The sequence below is a fragment of the Rhincodon typus genome, chromosome 12 (genome assembly GCF_021869965.1).
Source record: "Rhincodon typus isolate 14 chromosome 12, sRhiTyp1.1, whole genome shotgun sequence".
NCBI lineage: Eukaryota > Metazoa > Chordata > Chondrichthyes > Orectolobiformes > Rhincodontidae > Rhincodon > Rhincodon typus.
In genome coordinates this window covers 48230969-48248330 of record NC_063343.1, presented here as the reverse complement: position 1 = coordinate 48248330, position 17362 = coordinate 48230969, and the positions used below count along the sequence as shown (strand labels likewise).

General features: G+C 40.3%; 1 protein-coding gene across 1 annotated transcript in view; it reads left to right on the top strand.

Moving 5' to 3' along the window:
* The first annotated feature begins 821 nt into the window (after positions 1 to 821).
* LOC109922049 (solute carrier family 22 member 5-like) overlaps positions 822 to 17362 on the top strand; it is a 186001-nt gene continuing 169460 nt past the window's right edge. The window contains exons 1-2 of the mRNA XM_048603984.1: positions 822 to 950; positions 2682 to 2854. Of these exons, the coding sequence (XP_048459941.1) occupies positions 822 to 950; positions 2682 to 2854 (302 nt within the window). The remainder of the gene's footprint in view (positions 951 to 2681; positions 2855 to 17362) is intronic.

Sequence of the window (17362 nt, the reverse complement as noted above, 5' to 3'; positions counted from 1 at the left end):
TTATTTTTTCAAATCCCTCTATGGTATCACCTCTCCCTCTGTGCAATCTCTTTCACCCTCAACCCTTCAAACTCCTCTGACTGTGTCCACTTGATGATGCTAGTCTATCTATGACTGATGGCTATACTTTCAAAATCCTAGGCTCTGGGCTCTGGAATCTCCTAGTTAAACCCCTGTATCTCGCTGGAATTTTTTTTCCCTATAAAACACTCCTTGTAACCTAATTTTTAGACCAAGCTTTTGGTCTTTTGTCCCAATACCTCCTTATGCCACATAGCTGCAATGCTGGCATTCATTTAACAATATGCTGTACTCACAAAGGGCTGGCTAAATCCATGCAATAACCACTACATCAGTGCCCTCTTGATCATTAGCAAAGAATGCAAAGTGTCATCAAATGGCACTTACACAAAAATAAAAACCATCATTGAATGAGTTCCTCCATTTTGTTGTGAATTGTTAGAGAATGTGTTTGATAAAATGCAATTTGTTTATTTAAGTTTTTTAATGACATTTAAAAATATTTTTCCTGAACAACCTGTGCAGAGTTGTTACTTACATACCTCTGGAGCAGATGGGATTTGAACCAAGATCTCCTGGCTCAATATTACTGCACCACAAGACCTCTCAGGATTTTTTTTTTAATATCCAGAAGTGCTATCACAGGCAAAAGAATGGCTTTCCTCACCACCAGATCACCTGTGACAATTTTCAACTGTTAATGACCACCGTTAAATGAGTTCATCAGTGTAGTCTCCTGTGACAACTATCTTCACTTGCTTCATCAATTACCTTCCTTCCATTTTATGTTCAGATATGAGATGGTGGTTGTATGTGCAATGTTCAGTGTAATCACCATTCATGCAATGTTGAAACAGTTGTGCCTCGGGAAACAGGATGTGGGTAGCATTCAGGTATTGGCTGATAAATGGCAAGTGACAGTCATTCACGTAAGTTCTGGCCAATGATCATCTTGAGGTGGTTTTTACTACAAGGCAAAAATACCCAGCAATCCTTTCCTTCCTAAGATCCATTTGCTTCTCTCTCAAGCATTCACATGATCAAGCTGTTCTGCTACCAATGAAATAATCACTTGGTTATTAATAAGCAGGAGATCTTTGTTATCAATAACTGGTCACTAGTTCACAGACCAGTCACCCACTTGTTGCCAGCTGAATTGCCATTCATATGCAGGCCCCTGGCTTGTCTATAACCAGACTTCAACCACTGTTTTGAACAAGCAGCAGTATAAATGGTACTTTTGCAAGTTGCTGGCTTTTAAGCAGTGTAGCAATCCTTGGTTCTAAAAACAGCTTTTTTCCCATTTCAGTCCACAAGCAAGAAAGCAGAAAAAGAAATATGGTCTTTACTCCCAGCAATGGTTTCTGGATTAGTTTTAAGTACAGTTTGTTTAGGCTCTGAGGCGCTGTTAGATTTGAGCTTCCAAAAACCTGCAAGCAATCTTTCTGCCTCTCCCTGTGAATGGAAAATAAATAAAAGCCAAAAACTCCGCAGAAAGTAACATGTCAAACTCAAGTCAAGACCTAGGTCCAACTGATTAGCTACTGAATTGAGGATTGCTATGGTCGAAAACTATGTGATATCATTGCCAAAAGCTAAAGAACTGCCAGAGAGTCACCTCGTTTTTCCTTTTCTGCCAATATTTTCCGCCCACGATATTATTGCAATAGTTTGCAAATTAGAACAAAAAATCAATTTTGCTACATGTTAAAGGTTAAATTTTTCAAAATAAATAGGTTTTTGCTTTCTTGTTTATTAATTAAAACTGGTGTGGTTTATTTTATTTTAGGTAGTGGTCACAGTCAAAATGAACCATTTTTATGATTAAATTGGCCATTTTCACATTTGTGATGATCATGAAATAGTGGTGGTTGGTTTACAGTGCATTCTTCCCAAAAGGATCTTGACACACCAATGTGGACCAGGAAAGAATGTTTTCTCCTGGGTTGAAAACAGAACTAGTGGTCTGTGTTCGAAAATTAAATGTAGGCAAAAATAAGGAAAATTTAGTTTTGGACCTCTCTATATCAGAAGCTGGTGGAGGTGAGGTCATTGAATATTTTTAAGGTAAAGGTAGATAGCTTCTTGGTAGGCAAGGGAATCAAAGATCATCGAGATAGATGAGAATGTAGAAATCAAAACACTAATGAATCAGCCATGATCTTATTGAAGCAGAGCAAGCTTGAGGGATCAAATGGTCCACTTTGCTCTTAATTCGTTTGTCCATTTGACTTGGAACTATGCCACTTTCACACATACTCTCTCACAGTTGCTGGATCAACAGTCCTGGAACTCCCATTCTAACAGCACTGTCGGGTATTTGCATCTGGTGCACTGTTGTGGTTCAAGATGACTCCTCACCAACTTCCCCAGGACCATTGGGGATGGGCAATAAATGTTAACTTTGCCAGTGACATCCACATCCAATTAAAGAATAAAAGATGTGTCTGAGTGTCATATTGGTTTTATAATATTCCAGGAAATATCTTGAAATGTTTTATTATATTATAATCACTACACAGATGTGCGTGATCATAGTTCTCGGAGCAACATCTTTCTGTCATTAGATGGTGCAAGCAATGCTGTAGGCCTGTGCTGACATTGCTTTGATGAGCTGAATGAGCTTTTCCTCCTACCCTGTTTCTGTGTATCTATTTCAGTTGAATGGCTTGTCTGTAATTTTCCCTAAACCACACAAATTACATTTTTCATTTTGTTTTGCATTTCAGTGGAACTTGGTATGCAATGATGACTGGAAAGCGCCATTTGCTATGTCAGTGTTCTTTGGGGGAGTGCTGACTGGTTCCTTTATTTCTGGTCAGTTATCTGACAGGTAAGTTATTTCTCTTACTGGACTCTGTCAGGAAGAACTTTTACCCCATGTATTAGCCTCCCACATTTCATAAAACAGGACATGTGGGGTAGGGAACATTGTAAAGATCGGGGTTGAAAATTGATTGCAATGGTTGTGTTGTGTTCCCACCAGCTTTTATTTTAATATCTGGGTTTCACAAAGTACATTTGGCATTTTCTGCAGGCTGTTGGGCATCCTCATACATATTCGCAAGTCCAGATATTTGGTGACCTTATTTAAAACTCTGGGGTTTTCACCTTGGTTCATGTGAATGCTGCACAGTATTGATCAAACTAGAGAAAGTTATTTCAACAGATCAAAGTAGGAAGCGAGACAGCATGATAATTGTATTTATAATTTTTATGGATTCTCCTGCACAGGAGTGGCTTTGGTATCGCACTTTTGCCTGATTCAGGAAGTTGTGTGTTTAAATTCCCCTCCCAGACTTGAGCACAGGCTGATAATCCAGTACAGTACTGAGAGAGTTCTGCAGGCCAAGGCTTTCCTCCCATATTGTGGATGGTGATGTGCCAGTGCTTAAAATTCTGCTTCTTTCAACAAGACTTCTGTCCTGTGTTTGATTGCAAGCTGGAAATGATTCATGCTGTGATCATGTAAGCCTGTTAATTCCACCCTTCTTTCCCCACCCACATCACCTCCACCTTCAGAACATGTACACGCCCAAAATTTAACTTCAGACTGTTTTCTTTGTTACTAAGATTGTTATTGACTATGTACTTTGCTGCTGCAATCATAAAAAGGGCACATAAAATGATTTGAGAGATAAACTAATCTACTAAAATAAGTGAAAGATAACAGTATTTAAAACTTGATGATGAACAAATTTGTGGCATGTTGATTGCATTTTGTGTTCCTACAGTTAATCCTACATTATCTTCTGTGTTTTTGTCGTTACCGTAGTGTGCATTTTTACTTCCTTAATTCCTTTTTTACTCACTGTTCCATATAACAAAGTAATTTGTGTATAAAAATGAAAGTACAAAGAATATTTGTAAATGAAATTTTATGACCGTATCTCTGTCAGTCCTATGTTCTTGTTGTGAATCTGAGTGACTGAATGTATCAATTTGTGTGTTCAAACCTAAATGAATTAAAGAGTGCAGGGCTGGATGAACCCTGAATAAAAAAGTGTTTTTTCAGTTGCATTAGTAGATAGTTTTGCATGCAAACATCTTGATTTGGGAAAAAGTGACTGAACTGCAAACATCTTCAGAGAGCAAATTTCAGTCCAGTCACTTTTGTCTTGTGAAGATGATCACCTGATTTCAACTTGAACTGTTGCAGTTTTTGTGTAGTGACTTTCCCACAATGCTGCTGTGTAAGAAACTTTAGAACATTGGTCAGTGATGAGGAAGGATTGGTGATAAATATCCAGATCAGGTATGCTATTTTTCCAAATATTCTTACTTTTGTTATTCTTGATAGTATTTTATTCATCCACGGTGTAAGGACCTTTTCCTTGTGTATTTTTTTATTTTAGACTGAAATGAGGGAGAACTGTTTTACAGTCAGTGTTTTCAAAGATTGCTGCATGTTTTAAAACGCTAGTAAACTGACACTCATAGCAAATATCATTTAAACAGTAACAAGCTATTATTGATATTTGGATTGTAGATAAACTGAAACCAGTTGGTTATGTACAGATGCAGCTTGCAAGTTGTGACTTTTAACTGAGAAGTCAGAGATCTTTATTAAGTGACCTGGTCATCCTGTGCCTCTTGCAAACCAGTGGAAGCATCCAGAGAAAGACAACTGAAAAACAATGTCTGACCAGCAGAAGAATCATAAGGACCATCTCAGCAACCTATGAATATAAATAGGAATTTTGTGTACTTATTTTAATATCTTTAACTTTTGTGATGATTCTACGAATAGTGGGACTTGGCTTCCAGAGAGCTACTCCAGTAAGTTGTGACATTGGAATATGTGCACTAAATGTCCAACATTTATTGGCTTTCTCCGAGGTGTTTGTTAGTCACCTGTTGAACAGGTACAGTACTTCTTGTGCGGTACTTTTCAGTCCTCTTGGGGAAGGGTTTGCAAGTGTTTGACTCAGTGCTAGTGAAGAAACAGTGATATGTTTTAAAGTCAGGATAGTATGTTCCTTTGAGGAAAATCTAGTAGTGATCTTCCTATGCATGTGCTGTTTATTCTTCATCGAATTAATGAATTGAAATGTGCTGTTGAAAGAGCCTTGGAATGTTGCTGCTTGTATATGGAATATGATGCTGTGACAGAATAGAGTTGTGTTCTCTGAAATATGCTGTCCTTGTCCTTTTCAATGCTAGAGGCTGATGATTTAGAAGGTGTGAATATGCTATGCACCCACTATGTGTCAGTTATGGAGGGAATGAATATTTAAAATGGGGGGTAACATGCTGATCACACAGGCTGTGCCGTTCTGAATAATGTTGAGCCTCTTGAGTGTTTTGGAACTATATTTATTGACATTTGGAGAGTATTCAATCACAGACCCAATTGGTGCCTTCGAGACGGAAAATGTGATAATTGACAATGTTAGATTTGTCCTGCTTTTTGTGGACTGGTCATAACCAGCCAATTTTCCACATTGTTGTGTAGATGCCAGATTATAGGTGGATTGGAACAGCTTGACGAGGAGTGCAGTCAGTTCTGGAGCATAATTCTTCACTGCTATTTTTTGGTATGTTGCCAGAGCCCTTTATGTTCAGTACCTTCAGATTATTCTTGAAGTCAATCAAATTGTTTAAAGACTATTTGAAGCTACCTATAATGTTGGGGACCATGGAGCAAGTCTAGGTGGATCATCTACAGTACTTGAAACTTCTGGCTGAACATAGATACACACACTTCAGCTTTCCCTTGCAAATGATTTCTGGGCTCCAACATCATTATTGGGAATGTTCCCAAAGCCTTCTCATCTGATTAATCATTTAATTGTCCACCATCATTTGTAGCTGCAAAAGGGATCATTGAGGATCTGATCCATTGGTTGTAGAATACAAATATACAAAGCAGGAACAGGAGTAAGTCATTCAGCCACCTGGACCCTCTCCCCTATTTAATAAGATCATGCCTAGTCTGCCAGTGATTTCCAACCCATATTCCTGCCTACCTGATAACCTTTTAATTTCCAGTTTATCGAAAATCCATCCAACTCTGCCTTAAAAATATTCAAAGACTATGCTTCCAACACCCTTGCAGGAAGACATTTGAAAGACTCCTGGCCTTCTCTGAGGGAAAATAAAACACCTCATCTCTTCTAAATGAGCAATCCCCTTGTTTTTAAACAATGACCCTGAGTTCCAGATTCTCTCATTAGAGGAAACATTGTCTTCACATCTATCCTTGCATATTTCATAGTTCACTGTATTGCATGCTGCTTTGATTGTTCAGTCACCAAGTAGCCCTGTGTTGTAGTTTCACCAGGTTGGCACATCATTTTCAGATCTGTGCTCCTGACATGCTCTCCTGCACTACTCATCAAGTGAGGGGTCCTCCTGCTTGATGATAATGTTCAAGTACAGGATAAGCCAGGTATTAAAATACTATATCAATCTTAAAGAAATAAGAATTAATTGTTATGACAATGTACACTGGGATCCTGTATTTTACTGCTACATGTGCCAAGTGACAATATACTGATTTGTCAGCTAAATGGAGAGAGGCAATAAATGCACCCAATAGAGATCCTGCATTTTTGAACTTAAAATGTGATTATTTGGGCCCACAGAGTCACAAAATTATCACAGTGTTGAAGGAACTAACTAAGAGATCCATAAATGTAGGCTTCCACTAATCAAGTTGATTTGAGGTGGTATCATGAGATGACTGAAACTGTATAAGACACTGACAAAGCCATAATTGGAGTTTTGCGTGCAGTTTGTTTTTGTGGACACTGAAAAGGCTTTGGGCCTTAACATTCCAAAAACATTACTGAAGACTTGTGCTCCAGAACTGGCCATGCCCCTAGTCCAGCTGTTCAAATATAGTTAGAAAATTGCTGTCTACCCAACAATGTGGAAATTACTCAAGTATATCTCATTCAGACAAAGCAGGAAAAATCCATCCGGGCCAATTCCCACCCTAACTATCTGCTTTTGATCAGCAAAAAGTGATAGAAGATGTCGTAGACAGTTCAATAAGTAGCACTTGCAAAAGAATAACTAACTCAAAGACCCTTCAGATCCCGTTCTGTGAGGGCCACTCAGCTCTTGAACACATTACAGCGTTGGTCCAAACATGGACAAATGAGCTGAACGTGAGATGTGAGATAACAGTGACGGCTGCTGATAATAAGGCAGCATTTGACTGTGCCATGAAGGAGCTTTGATAAGACTGAAGTCAGTGTGAGTGGAGGGGCAGGGTGGTGTGGAGTGAGGGAGGTTCTCTTCAGGTTGGATCCATAACTGATGAAAAGCAAGAAAGTGTCCTAGTCCCAAACGTCTTCCAAGTGCTTCCCCAATACCTTTCCCTCCATCACGAGGTCAGTAGTGGGGACGTTCGCTGATTATTGCACAAAGCTCAACAAGTGGCAGATGGAACCATAGAAATGAAATAGCACAGAAAGGGCCATTTGGCTCATCTTGTCCATGCCGACCCAAAAACACCCATGTTCCCTTTCTAACCCCATCTTCCTGCACACAGCCAATAGTGTTGCAGCTTACAGCACTTAAGGTGCGGATTCAGATCCATTTTAAAAGAGTTTAAGATCTCTGTCTCCACCACCAACTCAGGCAGTGAATTCCAGACACCCACCACTCTGCATAGAAAGGTTTCCCTCATGTCCCCTCTAATCCTTCTGCCACTTAATTTGAATCCATAACTCTTGGTTCTTGAATTCTCTTCCAAGGGAAGCAGGTTCCTCCTGTCTACTCTATCTGTACCATTCACAATTTGGTATAGCTCAATCATGTCGCCCCTGAGTTTTCTCTGTTCCAAGAAAAACAGCCCCAATCTCTCCAATCTCTCCTTGTCACTATAATTCTCCAGTCCTGGCAACATTCTGGTAAATCTTCTCTGCACTCTTTCTTGACCAATTATATCTTTCCTGTAATACGGTGACTAGAACTGCATACAATATTCGAATTGTGGCTTTACCAGCGTATTATATGTACATCATTATGTCACTAAACAAAAATCGAAGAACTGCAGTTGCTGGAAGTCAGAAACAAAAGAAAATTTACTGGAAAAAGTCAGCAGGTCTGGTAGATTCTGTAAAGAGAAAACGGAGTTAATATTTTGAGTCTGATGATCTTTGTTCAGAACATGTCAGTTTTGAAGCAGGGTCACTGGACCGGGAACGTTATTTCGTGTGAAAATAGGATTAGTGTAGTCAGATCTTTGACCAACACAGAAACAGTGGGCTGAATGGCTTCTTTCTGTGCTGTAATTGTCTGAGTCACTATTAGATCCTGGAGGTTTCTAGTGACCGGAAGCTGTACTGGACTAGATCCATAAATACTGTGGCTACAACAGCAGGCCAGAGGCTAGGAATGCTGTAGGGAGTAACTCCCCTTCTGAATCCCCAGTGCCTGCACACCATCTATAAGGCACAAGTCATGACAGTGATGGAATAATGTGCACTTAACTGGATGAGTTCCACAGATTAAACACCCACTGGCTAAAGAAATTCCTCCTCATTTCAATTCTAAAGAGTTGTCCCTTCACTTTGAGGCTGTGCCCTCAGGTTCTTGTCTCTCCTATAAATGGAAACATTTTCTCCACATCCACTCTATTCAGGCCACTCAGTACTCTGTAAGTTTCAATGAGATCCCCCGTCATCCATCTAAACTTCACTAAGTATAGACCCAGAGTCCTCAACTGCTCCTCCTTTGACAAGCCCTTCACCCCCGAGATCATTCTTGTAAACCCAGCCCTAATCTTAACCCTATTCCCACTAGCACTAGCAAAGTACCCCACAAAGAACTGAGTCCCAGTGTTTGTTCGGTGCAGACTGTCTGGCTCAGACAGTTCAAATCCCTTACAGCTAGTCCCTGGGTCTCAAACCTCTAAAACATTCCCCCCTGTACCATTGCTCAAGCATTGCATTAATCTATGTTTCCTCCTAATTCCAAACTTGCACATGGCCCTGAGGATAATTCAGACTTTGCCCCTTTTGAGGTACTGTTTTTCAATTTCCTACCTAGCCTTCTAAATTCTGACTGCAGGACAGCACCACTACTCACGTTGTTCGTACTGATGTGAACCATGGCTGCAAGCTGTTCATCCTCACCCCACTGTACATTCTGTAGGTTCTCAATGTCATCTTCATCCCTGCAACAGGGAGATAACACATTAACCTGGATTCTCATCTGCACCCACAGAAATGCCTATCTATTCACCAAAAGTTTGTACCACCTATCACTATTGTTCTCCCTGTCTCCGTTATACCTCCTTGTGCAACTGAACTACTCATAGTGGCCTGGACTTGACTCTGGCTGAATTTAAACATGAAATTTCACTCTTAAAAGCTGAATACCTGTTGGAGAGTGAGATGCATTTTGGGAATTTCTGCATATTTGCCTCTTTCTTTCTGACACTATGGTGGCCACCCATTTCCTCTATCCTTGCAGAGTCTTAAGCTGTGGGGTGACCTCATGTATAAAGACCCTCACGGACGCACTGTAATTGTAGAGCTCAACTGTTACAACTGATGACACTTACTGCACAAATGATTATCCAGGACTTGGAAAGCATCCTGGAGATCCCACATTGCACAGGCATGTGGATTTGCAAAGTTGGAGTAACCTTGCCATTCTGTAGTTTATTAAATAATGTCTATGTTGCTGCTACTAAATCTCACTAATGCTAACAAGTCTTTCAATTCTAATATGCCTTGCTTTCCAATAGTCCTAAAAATACTGATAAACCTTACTACCAATGAATACATCTCCCTAGTGATAATCATGCTGATATAAGAGTTAGAGGTTTTGTAGCACAGTAGCTACCTTTGGACCAGAACGAACTATGTTCAAGTTCCACCTGCTGAAGAGAAGTTACTTACTGGCAGCAGTTAATATTTTTAACATCTTTTAGAACTACTCATTGTTTAGACCCAGTCTCTAAGCAGCAATACTCACCATCCAAGCAAAAGTTACTACCCTATGAAGTGACGGTGTGATTTTTATTTTTCCAAACGCAGGCTCATGATTACAGGTTGCTTTATTGCATATTCCTGCTTCTGATTACTGTGAAGCTAAAGATTGTAGTTGAACACAGTTTTCTTTCTGCTAATGATCTAGAATGTCTCGTGGGATATCTAGCTTTGATCTCCTATGTTGGTTTTCATTCTGTCCCTTTTAAGAAGTAGTAGTGCCACACAACATGTTGGAGGTTGCCCTCAGTGTGCTTAAGGACTGCGCAACGGTCACTCCGACTAATACTATTGTGGACAGATGCATTTGTCGAGTGGTATATAGGAAGATTTGAGGCCAAGGTCAAGTAAGATTTTACTTTCTCTTTGCTCTCATTGCTGCCACAGGCCCAGTCTAGCAGCTATGTACTTCAGGGCTCTTGTCAGATTCCCTCACCCAGAGTACATTCTGTGCCCTTGCTATCTTCTATATTGGGGTATACTTGCAAAGATTCAACTTACAATGTTTCCTGTACTTAAGAATGGCTATTTTACACTGTCCTGCATTGTATTCTGACCTGCGTACAAATCAACTTGCAAACTGACTTCAGACAGAACTTGTTCACAACCTGGACCTGGATATAAATTGTCCCATTGGAAACACCCAGCATGGGTTCATGAAGGGTAGGTCATGTTTAACTAATTTGGTGGAATTCTTTGAGGACATTACTTGCATGGTGGACAATGGGGAACCTGTGGATGTGGTGTATCTGGATTTCCAGAAGGCATTTGACAAGGTGCCACACCAAAGGCTGCTACATAAGATAAAGTTGCACAGTATTACAGGTAACGTATTGGCATGGATAGAGGATTGGTTGACCAGTAGAAAGCAAAGAGTAGGGGTAAATGGGTGTTTTTCTGGTTGGCGGTCAGTGGCTAGTGGTGTGCCTCAGGGATCAGTGTTGGGACCACAATTGTTTACAATTTACATAGATGATTTGGAGTTGAGGACTAAGTGTGGTGTGTCAAAATTTTCAGATGACACTAAGGTGAGTGGTAGAGCAAAGTGTGCAGAAGACACTGAAAGTCTGCAGAGGGATATAGATAGTCTAAGTGAGTGGGCAAAGGTCTGGCAGATGGAGTACAATGTTGATAAGTGTGAGGTCATCCATTTTGGTAGGAATAACAGCAAAATGGACTATGTTTTAAATGGTAAAAAAATTGCAGCACGCTGCTGTGCAGAGGGACTAGGGTGTCCTTGTGCATGAATCACTAAAAGTCGGATTGCAGGTGCAGCAGGTAATTAAAATGGCAAATGGAATTTTGTCTGCCGTTGCTAGAGGGATGGAGTTTAAAAACAGAGAGGCTATGCTGCAGCTGTATAGAGTCCTGGTGAGGCCACACCTGGAGTACTGTGTGCAGTTTTGGTCTCCTTACTTGAGAAGAGATATACTAGCACTGGAGGGGGTGCAGAGGAGATTCACTCGGTAGATTCCAGAGTTGAGAGGGTTGGATTATGAGGAGAGACTGAGTAGACTGGGATTATACTCATTGGAATTCAGAAGAATGAGGGGAGATCTTATAGAAACATATAAGATTATAAAGGGAATAGATAAGGTGGAGGCAGGGAGGTTGTTTCCGCTAGCAGGTAAAACTAGGACTAGAGGGCATTGCCTCAAAATAAAGGGAAACAGATGTAGGACTGAGGTCAGGAGGAACTTCTTCACCCAAAGGGTTGTGAATCTGTGGAATTCCCTGCCCAGTGAAGCGGTTGAAGCTACCTCGCTGAATGTTTTTAAGGCAAGGCTAGATAAATTTTTGAACAGTAAAGGAATTAAGGGTTATGGTGAGTGGGCGGGTAAGTGGAGCTGAGTCTCAAAAAGATCAGCCATGATCTTATTAAATGGCGGGGCAGGCTTGAGGGGCCAGATGGCCTACTCCTGCTCCTACTTCTTATGTTCTTATGTTATGTTCTTATGTCTTTTACTGATTCATCGTTTGAGGGAAGGTGGTACATGATCTGATGCAATGGGGTCTGCTGCTAATGTTTGAACTCTGAGGGCCAATCTCTCCTGATTATATACCATTTTGCCTGTCTGGTGGGAATTTTCCTGTTTGTAGGAAATAACATACCCAGAAATAATGAGAAAGTTCTGGAACTTTGACTGTGCAGGATGTTTGTTAAATCTCACTGTGAGGCTGTTGTTGATGCGACAGTGGAACAGCTTTCCAGCTTTAGCAAAAGTCCCCACGTTTTCATATAGAGTGCCTTGAAAGGTTAATGGGACTGAGTATGCATCTGTTGTTTCCACTATTTTTTAAAAATTTCTTTATATGGGATGTGTATATCATGGGCATTTACTGCCTTTCCCAAGTTTCCCTTGAACTGACTGGTTCTGTCAGCCATTTCAAATGGCAGTTAAAAGTCAACTACGTTGCTGTGGGCCTGGAGTCACATGAAGGCCAGACCAGGTAAGGATGGCAGATTTCCTTCCCTAATGTACATTATTGAACTGAGATGGGTTTTTGCAATAATTGACAATGGTTACATGGTTGCCATTAGAAATGGAAAAGATAGCAACAGAGGTTTGTAATTTGGCCTATTAATACGTCATGGTGATCTGCCATCTTAATGCCATGCTCCCACACTCGGCACCTTTTAGCCTGTAGAAAACTATCTATTTATTTCTTAAACATAGTCTGTGCCTTGGTCTCCACAGCCTTCTGTGGCAGAGAATTCCACAGGTACTTTGCTCTCTGACGGAATAAATTTTCCTCATCTTAGTCTGAAATGGCCTACCCATATCCTGAGACTGTGACCCCTTGTCCTGGACCCTCAGGCCAGGGGAAATAATATTGCTGCATTCAATCTGTCCTGTTCTGTTAGAATTATATATATCTCAGTGAGATTCCTTTTCATTCTTCTAAACTCCAGTGAAGACAGGCCTGGTGACCCCAATCTTTCCTCATACAACAAACCTGCCATCCCAGGAATCAGTCTAGTGAACATTAGCTGCACTCCTTTCTTTTTGCAAGTGTAGCTTCCCCTGGGTAAGGAGACCAAAACTGCTGCAATACTCCAGATTTGCTCTCAACAAGAACCCATTCTTCTCCAGCAAGACTTCCTTGCTGCTTTACTCAAACCCTTATGCAATGAAAGCCAACATACTATTTGTCTTCCTAAATGCATGCTGCACCTGCATACTTGCATTTAATTATTGCTGTGCAAGGACACCCAGGTCCCACAGTGCATCAATATTTCCCAATCTGAAACCATTTAAATGTTACTCTGCTATTCTATTTATTCTACTGAATTGAACAATTACATATTTATCCATGTTATACCGCATCTGCCATGATTTTGCAAACTCACTCATCTTGTCTAAATTGGCTTAAACTCTTCCCGCCTTCCTCACCACCCTCAATCCCACCTGGTCTTATGTCATCAGCAAACTCATTTAATTCCCTTTATCCGTATCATTGCTATCTAATGTGAATAACTGTGGCCCAAGCACTAATCTATTCAGTTAGTCACTGCCTAACACACCAAAATGACCATTTTATTTCCAAATCTGTGTTTCCTCTCTGCTCGCAAATTCTTAATCCATGCCAGAATTTTATCACCTGAACCTTGTTTTTATGTTTTTGCACAATAACTCCTGACGTGCATTTTATCAAAAGCTTTCTAAATGTCATCCACTGTTCTGCCCTTATCTATTCTGCTCATTAAATCCTCTAAATACTCCAGTATAGGATTGCCAAACATGCTTTCCCTTTCTTAAATTCATGTTGACTTTGTGTAATCCTGTTTTTTTCCAAGTGGCCTGTTATCATATTATTTATTGTAGACTCTTGCATTTTCCTTACTATTGATGTTCGGCTAACCGGTCTGTATTTCGTGTTTTATTCCTCAAGCCTTTTTATTGCAAAACCATAAGATGTAGGAGCAGAATTGGGCCATTCAGTCCATTGAGCCTGCTCCACTATTCAGTGAGATCAGGACTGATTTGATGATCCTGAACTTCACTTTCCGGCCTTATCCCCATAACTGTTTATCCCCGTTCTAATTAAAACTCTGTCAATTTCAGCTTTGAATACACTTAATGACCCAGCCTTGACAGCGATATACGGTAAAGAATTAAGCAAATTGACAATCCTGTAAGTCTATGAGCAGATCACTGGGAAATGGGAATAGAATTCTTAGATGGTTGTTTTGACCAGCACAGACTTGATGGGCCAAAGGGTCTGTTCGGTGCTATAGATCTGTATGAGTCTATGACTTTTCACTGTCTTAAATGGGCAACACCCTATTCTGTGATGATGCCCTCTGGTCCGAGACTGTCTCACAAGGGGAACCAACCTCTGCATCTATCCTGTCAAGGTAAGGATCTGTCAGTTTCAATAAGATCACCTCTCATTATTTTAGACTACAATGAGTACAAGTTCAACCTAACCAATCTTTCGTCATATGAAAATCTCTCCATGCCCAGAGTCAACCTAGACTGGATTAGACTGCCTGCAATGCAAGTACATCTGTCCTTAGATACAAGGAGCAGAACTGTTCACAGTATTCCAGTTGTGGTCTGACTGGTGCCTTGTACTGTTCTAGCAAAACCTTCCCACTTTTATACTCCATTCCCCTGAAATAAAGTGCAACATTCCATTTGTCTTTCCTATTACCCGCCGAACTCAGATAATCTCCTGGGACTGTTCCAGAATGTGCAAAATTTGGAAGATGACAACCAACACATCCACCATTTCTAAGCTACTCTTTTAGCACTCTGGGATGTGGATTAATCAGGCTCTTGGGATTTACTGGCTAGCAGTCCCATTCATTTATTCAATATTCTTCATTTCACTAATCCTAATCTCCTTCAATTCATTCTTCCCAATAAACCCTAAGTTCCCAGCATTTCTGGGAAGTTCGTTGTGTCTTCTGAGAAGAAGAACTAAAGTAGTTGTTTAATTGCTCCGCCATATACTTGTTGTCCATTATTAATTCTCCCATTTCTGACTGTCTTCTTTTGTCTACATTAATGCTTTTCTTTCTCGAACCTTATCGGCTCCTGGAGAAGGGTTATACCCGAAACGTTGACTGCTTCTTTCCTCCAGATGCTGCCTGGCTTGCTGTGTTTTTCCTACCTCCTGTTTGTCTACCAGAAACTCTTACAGACTGGCGAGCTTTTATTTCCAAACGTTGTTGAATTCACATTTCACCATCTACCATGGTGGGTTTTGAAACCATGTCTCCAGAGCATGAGCCTGGGTTTCTAGTCCAGTGATGTTTCTACTGTTTGAATTGATATCAAATGATTTGTCCTATTCTTGAACTGAGTGGTTTGCTAGGCCATTTCAGATGACTGTAAAGAGTCAACACATCATTGTAGGTCTAGACTGGCCAGACTGGGTAAGAATAGCAGATTTTCTCTCCAAAGAAATTTATGACAATTCCCTACTGCTTTTATCCGCTCCAGATTAAATTCCACATGATCTGAAATGTTATTGAACTTGTGTCACTGGAGCACTTGGCCAGTCTTCTGGATTATTGGTTCGGTAACTTTTTCATGATGCTGTTGTCTGCAAAATGAAGACTCCTTCGTACCATAATCAAACACTGCTTTACTAAGGACAGTTACTCTTACCTCTTTGCTGATGTATATCTCTTCAGCCTATGTCTAGACAAAGGCTTAATGAAATATAAGGGCAACTTGTTCTGATGAAGCACTATGACAATGGCGAGAAGAATATTAGTGTGTACATGTTACTTATCGCACCATCAATGATTAAGTTCATTGCTTTATTGGTTATGAAGATGGTTTACTGATGCTTATGAAAGACAGTAATTAGTTTTGGGGGAGACCTATCCTGAATCTTTTGCATTCAACAAAAAGGACATACTTTCTTATTAGATTCAAGTGTCACAACCGTGCACAGGTGCATATGTCTTTTTTTACTTTATTCATTAACGGGATGTGGATGTTGCTGACTAGGAAGCATTTATTGTCCATTCCTAATTGCCCTGAGGGCAGTTCAGAGTCACTCACATTGTTGTGGGTCTGGAGTCACATGTAGGCTAGACCAGGTAAGGATGGCAGTTTCCTTCCCTAAAGGAAATTAGTGAACCAGATGGGTTTTTCCAACAACTGGCAATGGATTCATGGTCATCATTAGATTCTTAATTCCAGATATTTTTATTGACTTCAAATTCTACCATCTGCCATGGTTGGATTTGAACCCAGGTCCCTGGAAAATTATCCAGGTTTCTGGATTAACAGTCCAGCGATAATACCATTAGGCCATTGCCTCCCCCTTTGCTATTCCAGCCAATCTTAGCTGTGTCCCATGCAGTCAGACTGTTCTTAATATTATGTGGAGTGAACTGAATTGACTGGACAATTGCATCTATAAGGTGGATGGGAAGCGGGAATCAGGAGTGTAATGATTTTCTTTTTATCTAGATGTAATGCGGTGAAGCAAGTGGATTCCATTTACTTGAAGAGCAGGTTTATTTGAAGCTAAAACAATATTCACATTATAGTAGTCTCCAGACATAGTGTGTGTCTTCAATTCTACACTGCTGAAGTTAACTGAGTAAACGTTCATGATCAAAGCTTGTGTCAATACCTGGGGAAGATGCTGTATTTGTTACATGATTGAACTAGCAATCCAGATGCCTAGACTAATAACCCATTAGAATATGAACTCCAATCCAACTATGTGAATATAAAATCAGGTTATAAGAGTAGGAAATAAATTTTTGGCATCAATAAAAGTGAAACTGTTGGATTATCATTAGAGAACTGTAAATAGTTAGGTTTATTCAAGACAGAAATCTGTCATCTTTTCCCTGGGCTGACTTTTCTGATTCCACTTTCATGCTAACATGGTGAGACTTCTGAAATGGTTTATTTATATGAAAGCTGTTATTAGTGATAGTGAGGGACTGAGAATAAATGTCAACCTTCTCAACATTGGTGATATCTTGAATACATTCTTTTTAAGCCATTAACACACCGATAGTATACAAATCTGCAAAATTGGCTGGAAATTCCATCATGTGTCTGATTGACTTGATCAGAGGCCTGGGTTCTGCCTAGGTAGACTTCTTCTGGTCATTGCTGCACCCCATTTTGTACAGGGTCACTAAGCATTGAAACAAAACTAGAAACCCATTTCTTCTAGGTGCAAGCTACCTGCCATCCAAATGAGCCTCAACTGCATTGGCTTGCACTTAGTGTGCATCTTGTCACTGAACGTATTTCCACTTACCCGACACTGGGTCTCTTTGAAAAGCAGGGACATGACAATACCTGAGATAACAAGGTGTAGAGCTGGATGAACACAGCAGGCGAAGCAGCATCAGAGGAGCAGGAAAGCTTATGTTTCGGGCCTAGACCCTTCTTCAGAAAAAC